At 41.0% G+C, this 9,564-nt stretch overlaps 1 protein-coding gene across 7 annotated transcripts in view; it reads left to right on the plus strand.

Annotated features, from left to right (window-relative positions):
* Positions 1 to 7,315, plus strand: part of fcho2 (FCH and mu domain containing endocytic adaptor 2) — a 71,673-nt gene extending 64,358 nt beyond the window's left edge. For all 7 annotated transcript variants that reach the window (XM_034238785.1, XM_034238778.1, XM_034238781.1 and 4 more), the window contains 2 exons: positions 4,638 to 4,802; positions 4,887 to 7,315. In XM_034238785.1, coding sequence (XP_034094676.1) covers positions 4,638 to 4,802; positions 4,887 to 4,909 — 188 coding nt within the window. In that variant the 3' untranslated portion in view covers positions 4,910 to 7,315. The remainder of the gene's footprint in view (positions 1 to 4,637; positions 4,803 to 4,886) is intronic.
* The last annotated feature ends 2,249 nt before the right edge of the window (positions 7,316 to 9,564 follow it).

Consider the following 9,564-nt stretch of genomic DNA (forward strand, 5'->3'; position numbering starts at 1 on the left):
GTGAGGGTGTACAGCAGGGCTATTCAATTACAAATTCAGTTGGGCCAGATTTTATAACTACTAAATTCAGCTGGGCCAGACATTCAGCGGCCTGTAAAAAGCGGGTAATGACAAATTTTAAACCAACACATATTACTGCGATGAAAAACATGCCATTTTTATTCATCCTTCATCTAACAAATGCACGTCAAAAAGTGCATAAAAACACAACAAATTAGCATTAATTTAACAGAATCTGAGGATTCTCAAAGTGCATACAAAACAAAAAGTGCACAGTTGTAGCATTACATTTGTTCGCTTTAGAAGTAAAATATTCAGGTTATTTTTTTGAACCAGGCACATCACAAAGTGCATTTAACCGAATACAATAATAGCAGTCTTAATAAATGTCTTCATACATACAAAATACAATTGGATACATATGACACATGCACATCAAACAGTGCATTAACAAACAGTTAAAGAGCTCCAATGTAACACAAAGAGGTAGTACTCTAGCAATACTATGTTTTCACTTTTCAAGTATAAACAAAAAATCATACGTGTTGGTCACATTTGACCAGACACATTACAAAGTGCATTTAAATGAATACAAAAATAACTGTCAAACCCTTCAGTGCACAAACCCATAACAAGGGATAAGGGTAACTAACATATGAATGAATACTACACGTCTACTCGCTGACTTTCTCAATGGGAGAAGTGACATTTTTTGTTTTGAACAAGAGCAGTGATTTTTGGCTCATAGGATGTCAATGCAATCCTAAGACATTGAAGAGTGCTGTCAGTCAGGGAGCAGCGAGTGCTACTGTTGATTGAGTTCATGTGTGAAAAGCTTGACTCACATGTGTATGTTGATCCAAACATACTGAGCACACAGATCGCTACTTTCTGAACGTTAGGGAACTGCTGTTTTTTGACATCACTCCAAAACTTCGCTGGCCCGTTAGTGCGCTGCTCTTGTGCCATGGTTACGGATGACTGCATGTCAATAAGTTCCAGTATAAATTTCCCCTCGTCGATGGAGGGGACCACTTCCTTTGCTCTGGTGGATACGCCCCCCTCTATTGCAACAGTGAAGGGGTCTCTGACAAAGCCCATCACCTCTGTGGGCAGAGCAAGTCCATCCAACCGACCGGCAAAGTTCTCTTTCAACCTCGCAATGAAATCTGTCATCATATCCGTGATTTGTGCCGGGATGTGATGTGTTTGTGGAGCGTCGGAAAATGCAGCATCCGACCCGTGCTCAAGTCGGTAGCGAAAAGGTCCAGCTTGACTTGGAATGCGCGCATCTGCTCCACAAGATCAATGACCGTTTTGTCTCTGCCTTGCAGTCCCACATTTAGGTCATTCAGATGTTTGAATATGTCACTCAGAAAGCAGACATCTGCCATGTAGCTGTCGTCCAGTATGCGTTGCAAGTTTGCTTCTGCCTTCTTTTGTTTGCTGCTGCGGAGAAAAGTTATAATCTCTTCTCTGAGATCACAGAAACGCTCCAGTGCTTTGCCTTTGGACAGCCACCTGACATCATTGTGCAAAAGCAGGTCGTAGTGCTCAGCTGACATCTCTGACAGCAGCTTGCGGAATAAGCGGTGTTGGAGCCTTGATGTGCAGCGTATAAAATTAATAGTAGCCATCACATTGTTCATTGTAGTTTTGAGCTCCCCACCGAGTTTTGCGCACAACACCGTCTGATGCACAATGCCGTGTAAGGATGTTAACCGAGGTGCTACAGCGGACCAACGTGCTGCTAAACCACTTATTTTCCCTGCCATGGATGGAGCCCCATCTGTCACAAGCATGCACACACGCTCCATATCCAGACCATTGTCTTTGAAAAAGGCTGAAATTCTCTCAAAGACTATCTCGCCAGTTGTGTGTCCTTCTAACGACAGTAAGCCAAGCAATTCCTCTCGGAAGCATTTGCCGTCAAAAAAACGGACATATATGCACAATTGCGGTATCACTTTTGTCTGTGGACTCATCTACTGCAATGGACATGACATCGGCTTTCTTCAGTTCTTCCAACAGCGTTTCAAACACATCTGTAGCAAGAGTTTCAACCCTACGGATGTTTGACGTGTCTGACAAAGGAACATTTTTAATAGCAGATGTCACACACGTTTTAATTTTGTCGTCATGTATCACTTCATCCACGACGGCCAGCATACACTCTTTCATGGTTTCAGAGTCTGTGAATGGCCTTTTATTTTTTGCCAAGATCCATGCAACACGGAGAGAAGCAGCTGTAGCTCTTTCTTGGGCTGTGAATGTTCGCACCATCGTGGTAGAGCTCCGGTTGTAACATGAAATCAAACTCTGCACTTTTACCGCCCTCTCCTGAGATCCTTCGGGGAAGTTTGTTCGGAAAGTCGGGTGTTTGTCATTGTGGTGCCTCCGGACATTGTAATTTTTAAGTACCGCAACGCACTGATTGCAAATTAAACACATCGGCTTGGCGTTTGGATTTGACGGCTGAATAAACAAGTATTTGTCGGTCCAGGCAGGGTTAAACTGACGGTTTTCATCGTCAAGTTTACGCTTCAGAGTTGAGAGAGACATATTTTAGAGTTGCTCTATCATAGGACCACTAGATGTAGGCTACTTTCAAAAAATGCGCTGCGTCGTTGTTGTTTGGTTGTTTCTAGGCAACGCGGAGTGTTGCGTTCATGGTCTGTACTAGTGTAGGAATTTGGCCACGGGAGGCTGGGCCACTCGGGTGTTGCGTTCATCGTCTGTACTAGTGTAGACATTTGGCCATGGGAGGCTGGGCCACTCGGGAGTTGGTTCTGGGCCGCATCTGGCCCGCGGGCCGCCATTTGAATAGGCCTGGTGTACAGTAAGTGTGGGTGTACAGTAAGTGAGGGTGTACAGTAAGTGAGAGTGTACACTGTACAGTAAGTGATGGTGTACAGTAAGTGAGAGTGTACACTGTACAGTAAGTGAGAGTGTACACTGTACAGTAAGTGAGAGTGTACACTGTACAGTAAGTGAGGGTGTACAGTAAGTGAGAGTGTACACTGTACAGTAAGTGAGGGTGTACAGTAAGTGTACAGTAAGTGAGGGTGTACACCAGGGGTGCCCAACCAGTCGATCGCGATCGAACGGTCGATCGCGGGGAGATTCCCAGTCGATCGCGAGATGTGTCTAAAAATAGAACAACAATATTCTGTTTTATCGTTAATGTCCAATAACATAATCTTCCCGTGCCAGAATAATGCACTTGAACGCACCAAAGCTTTGTGATTGGCCGGCGTGACCCCATGTGTGGGGGTGTGGCTGGTGGGCAGTGGGCACTATTTCGCTGACGTTGTCCGTGTCAACAGGAGTGACAGTCCACACACACAAGACCACATTTATGGCAGAAGCAAAAAAGCCCAAAATATATAATTTTCACTCCGAGTGGGAGGATGATTATTTGTGTATCTATTCCAATTCAAAGTCCATCTGTCTCTCATCTGCAATGTGAGCGTGGCTTTATCGAAGAAGGGTAATTTAGGAGCGGCATTTCAAAACAGTGCACAAACGCTACGAGACGGAATTCCCTCCTAATTCTGCCCTACGCTCCAAAAGGGGAGGGGCCTGAAAGGACAGCTAAATGCACAGCAGTCCATTTTCACCAGGCCCAACAACAAGAGCAAGGCTGCTACCATAGAATCTTATCGTGTCAGTCACGTTCTTGCCAAACACATGAAGTCTTTCAAAGACGGCGAAGTTGTGAAAGAAGCATTCCTGGAGGCTGCCGACGTGCTTTTGGGGGACAGTAAAAATAACAGCAGCATTTCAACAGGTTTTTGATATAATAAAAACTCAAGTTGGATACCGTTTGTTTGAACTTATTCAATATAATTATTGTACAAAATGGTATAAGAATGCAAACTTAAATTGATTATAGTCTATTACCAATTCAGGTTAAGAAACTAGTGTTGCTTGCATCCTATTTTAAAGGCATTTATTTTTATAATCTACTAAAATGCAACAAAAAAAGGGTTTGATTCTATTAATTTGGTCTTTTTTATTGCACTTTGGCAGCAGATTCCTGTGTAGCTTCAGATCTGAGTTGTCTTATTAGTAAGCCTCATTTATACTTTTGTAGCAACACTATTTTTATATAATGGCAAAGAATGGGTTCAGAGTCTTTTCTTGTTTTCCTGTGTCATATGTGGCAGCACTGTTCAATGTTTCTTGAAAACATTACCCACTGTAGTATGTGACGTGTGAATAAACTCCAACTCTGTATCAACAACACTGTTGTGTAGCTTCAGTTAAATACTTGTATGTGTGTAGATTAGAAAGAGGTAAGATAAAGGATCTGCAGTATTTTATGAAGTATTAATCGTACAAAGGTCAGTTTTATACAAGTAGAAGTGTGTATTTACCTGGTAGTAGGCTATCAGTAATGGCTACGTCTCTCTATTTGGACTGGTAGATCTCGGCAGACTGGCAACTTTAAAAGTAGCTCTTGGTTCAAAAAAGGTTGGGCACCCCTGGTGTACACTGTACAGTAAGTGAGGGTGTACAGTAAGTGTACAGTAAGTGAGGGTGTACATAGTAAGTGAGGGTGTACAGTAAGTGTACAGTAAGTGAGGGTGTACACTGTACAGTAAGTGAGGGAATGTATTTGTGTCTGCCCCCAGGTGCCGGGTCCCTGAGGGCCAAGTTTGAACTGTCAGACGGACCCTCGAGCTTCTCCACCCTAGCAGTGCAGTTTATGAGTGAGGGGAGCACCCTGTCAGGGGCGGACATGGAGCTGGTGGGGGCGGGGTACAGACTGTCTCTCAACAAGAAGAGGTTTGCTACAGGTATGTGGTGCTGGATCATCCTTACCTACCTGATATTCATATATGTAATGCTCCAGCAACTCAAACCTTTGTTCTGTTCTGCAGGACGTTATATGGCCGATTGCTGAGGTGACCCAACACTCATGAAACCAAAGCTTGTCAGACACAAACGGCTTCCTGAACCTCTGGATCCATCTGAGCTTTTGCCTGGGAGGCGAGAATCTCACTACAATAAAACAGCACTGAGTATTGAACACTGTTTAAAAAAAAAAAGAATAAAAGAAGACGAGCTTTCAGGAAATGTGTAGATATGAAGTCTAATAATGCTTTCTGATCAACTCACTTGTGTATAGTCAGAAACAATTTATGAATTAGATATAAATCTATATTGTATTTGAAATCAGAAAAAAAAGTGCACTAACAATCTTTAACATGCTCTTCTTCCTCTTATAGTCATTTCTCAAGAGTCTATAGGGAATATAAAACAAAACCATGTCTGCGTGGAAGAAAATAATCTGCTCTTTCCTCTTTTCTGTGAACTGTAAATATTAACTCTGATTATTCTGCTCGACCAGCTCTGACTCAACGCTCAAATCAGTTCTGTTTACTGAACCTTTCTCTTTCCATGATTTGTCTTTTTCTCATCACGTGCAATGAAGCAATGAAGGTATAATCTGTCTTCAACACACACTTACACTATGGCACAAGCTTGATCTCTTAAATAACAAGTGCTTTTTAACAAATGCAAAAAATCTGACCTCAGTGCCTCCTCTTATTCTGTGGATCAAAAGGCAAAAAACGTGCGTCAATGATTGGCCCACATGTGGGTAGCTTTGAATCGCCCCTAGTGGGGTCTGTGATCAGCGGGATCTTTTTTAAATTCTATATGTTTCCCCTTTCAGTCATGGCTTATATTTTTACAATTCTTAAGCCCTTCATTTTTATACTTTTTGACCGTAAAACATTGTCAAATGTCAGTTGCTTTAAAAAACGAATCAAGAGAGATTACCCTAAATAACTTGCAGCCTTTTTTTAAACTGGTGTTTTTTTTATCAAACTTTGGTGCCCTATTAATGGAGAAATGTGCCTGAATCTAACTTTTCTCTCATCTTGTTTGTATACTACAACACAGTCAATGAGAATAGCACCAACAATGTGCCAGTCTTTTTTTTTACTTCTACTATTTGGATGTTGAAGGGAAAATCTCCTCTTTTTACAACTGCCTTCCAGCAATGAATGAGTCATATTGGCCTTATTTGATTGAATTTAATCATCAAACTGTTTTATAGCTTGTATGTTTTCTATTCAACACTCGTCTGTTGACTTGTACCCTCTCTCACAATGTAAGTGAGTAGAAGCACAATAAGGCCAAACTAATGATGGAAATGCCTTATCGCAACGTTTTGACGCTGAGTGATCCTGTGTTGTTGACTGTGGTTAGATATTGTGACACAGTACTGCCATTGACCTGTGATACATTACTGGCCTGTCTTTCACCCAGTGCATGCTGGGAGAAGCCTCTTTTAACTATACACAGCACAAGCGGGTATAGAAAATGGATGGATGGATGAACATGACCATGTTTGACTCTCGTGCTTCATTTCTGTCTTTTACTAATGAAGGTTGCTGTAGAGGCTGCTGTACTTCTTGATGGAGTACTTTTATGTATTTCATTGTCCAAACCATGTAACGATCCTTTAATTGGTTAAAATGCTGGTAGATGTAGTCAGTTACGTGGAAGCTGTGATTCAAAATTGATGACACTTTTTAGGGCAGGGGTTTCTAACACTGACCTCTTGGATAGGATTTTAGAAAATAACTTTTCACATCAGGCTTCCTTTGAACCGTCAGCCATAGAAAAGGCTCAATATGGCAGGTCCTTTAAGCTCATATCCATACTTGATTCACCCTTTGTCAAATGATCATTTATTTGATTTCATTCTTCACATCATTACCAGCTTTGTACAATTCTGGAACACGATTCAAGCCTTTATTAATATTCTAGAGGCAAACAATAATCCTTAAGTGGCAGATGGAAAGATCCATTTAAGTCTGTTGTGCTGAAATGTGGTATCACTCTGAACTTTAACCAGGTGTTTGAAACGAATGAGTTCACACAAAATCCCACAATCGTAGCACCAGACATTTGTACAGTGAGACATCAGCGTGTAGCTCTGTGTTCCCTTTATAAAGCATACCTGTGGTTTTGATCAGAACAGCCAAATGCATAAAAAGAACAACAAGTAAACAGATTTCATGTTCAGTGTTAGCAAGCTGGTTCTTGCTCTCCTAACGAAAAGTACAAAACAAAGTAAAGAGGCTCCTTTTTCCCTCACTTTCACATCCTTTCTTTCTTTCTATGTTGTATTGGACAGAGTTTAAAGAGAGCATTATTGTGTAAATGATTCTCTTAAATTGTACATTTTTACCAATATCTCAGCCACTTTCTGTCTCAACTTTATGATTGCTCATTGTGCCTGTATTAAATGTGTAATATATGAATATATACAAATATATTAAAATGACTAAGGGTGTTCTGTGTGTTTCTTTTAGCCTCGCCATAGAGATCTAGAAAGAGCTTCAATCATATCTCAAAATGTACTGATTTGGTTTGTACTCTTTATAACGACAGCAACAATGATGTTATTTTCACCATGTGAGTCTGTGGGTGTGTTTGTGTGTCTGCACTGATGTTGTGTTTGTTGACTACAACAGTTCAACATGCAGTAACAGAGCTGTGTGGTTGAGATTCATTTGAAGAACAGGGCTTAGATGCTGTTGGTCCATCCACTTGATGCACCTGGTCCGGTTTGGCATCACGCCTGATGTGATCCCATTGAAAGATGCTCTAGATCTTATTTTCTGCCTTAATTGGACACTTGTTCTGACAGTTAAGGTTTATAAGGTGCAGGAAACGGGGTCTCAATTTCAAAAGTTATTTGAAATTGAAATCGCTGATATGGAGCAGGGTCGACTATGGTGGTTGCAGAAAGAAGTCTGGTTGATTGTTTAGAGGTCTATGAGGAAAGCACCTTACTTTAACTTGGTATATTACCTCAGTGGACATTGTAAACATGAGTGTGTTGCCCAAATCGCTAGTTTCAAGTCTTTGGCATAACGTTATGATGTTCTTTTTGTAAATGATCTTCCTGTTTAGAGTAAAATAAAAATATATTTAGGGCCTGCTACCTTGTCATGGTGTAGTCCAGTCTTGGTATTTAGGTTTTTTCTTGGATCTTCAACCTCTTAAGCAATGTGTTTTCAGTTAATTCAAGTACATTTTTACATTCCGGTCCCCTTGTGTGTTGTGCTTTGCTCCAACCTCTCTTTTCACTGTTGGTGAATGCCCAAACGCCAAACCTAAGCATATGTAGCAAATATCCATCTAAATCCTTGCAAAATATGCTGATGAATTGTTGTAGGCTCAACAGTCTGGATTTTCAATAGCAAAAGAGAAAGACTATTGTCCTTTTTTTCTTTTAAGTAAACACAATCCATGCAGGAAGACAGGGCATGAAAACAAAGCTAGACACCACCACACATGTTTCTAATGTAGGAACCTCATGCAGAGCTTTGCTTAGGAGGATGTATGCATGACTGTGCGTCCACGCTCAGCACTACATCAACACCTTGTCCATATTTACACACTCAGTCATGCCTTGTGTCCCTCGGCCAGAAGACCTCCTCCTCCTCGCTGTTTGAATTCACCGCCTGAGCTGCCTTCTCACAGCCACATGTGTGAGCCATCAGTGTTGACTCCACTTTTCCCTGTCCGCCTCACTCAGACGAGGAGAAGGAGATCTTAGGCTTCCTCCTGTATGATGTTATTCTCTTACAGGCCAAAGTGAGATATCTGAGCTGAAGTCATATTCAGAATCTGTTGGTCCATATGTAGACTCTCGTGTGGTCAGGCATTTTAAACAAGTTGAGCGGATCTGTGGATTTGAGTGCGTTGATCACACAAGTATAACAGCCTTCTAGAGGGAAACGTGATGGAAAAAGCTTATTCGACATGATCTGCCTGCTTGCCAAGAACTAGATGAGAAGATTGATTCCACTCTCTTGTATGCTAAATGAGGCTAGAGTACGTTAGCTTAGCTTAAAGACTGCATACGTTGGAACAGATAGCCAGGATCAGATCTAAGTCATTTTTTAGAGGTCGTATTAGTGTTGCTCTTAAGGCAGAAATGCTTATAAGTTTGAGTAACATTTTATTCATTTTTATCCCTCATAGTTGTAGGAGTTTAGTCTACAATGTCATTAGGGTAATTTTCATCCACATTTGTATTTCTTAATTTGTCAGTTATTATTTATTTTTTTAGTCTTTGTCTTCTGAGTCTAGTCTCAAATGTCCTCCTTCAGTCATCTGGTTATAACAGTTTACTAAATCTAGACTAGCCAAAATATATTATTATTATTCATATAAATCAGACTTTACATTATATATTTTCTTTAATGAAGAAAAGGTTTAATGACTTAGATCAGGGGATTGATCTTCTCCCAAATGTCAAACTAGAGTGTAAATCTGTGCTCTGGGATGGTGGATCTGTCTGGTGTCCATTAAGAGGGTCTGAATCATCTCTGTGAAACAGTGGAGCAGAGGGAGCATTTAGTCTATGTTGGTCCAAAGGCCCACTGGAACCATAGACTTGAGTTATTCTAGGATCCAGCGAGCGAGCCCCACATCAGTAACATGTATGGACAATTGAGAATGTATGTGCCTATTTGATCTCCCTCTTCACCACTAGGAAAGCCATCTGAACAAACATGCATGGTGTAGGTT

This window comes from Gymnodraco acuticeps, unplaced genomic scaffold, assembly GCF_902827175.1.
Source record: "Gymnodraco acuticeps unplaced genomic scaffold, fGymAcu1.1, whole genome shotgun sequence".
Lineage (NCBI taxonomy): Eukaryota > Metazoa > Chordata > Actinopteri > Perciformes > Bathydraconidae > Gymnodraco > Gymnodraco acuticeps.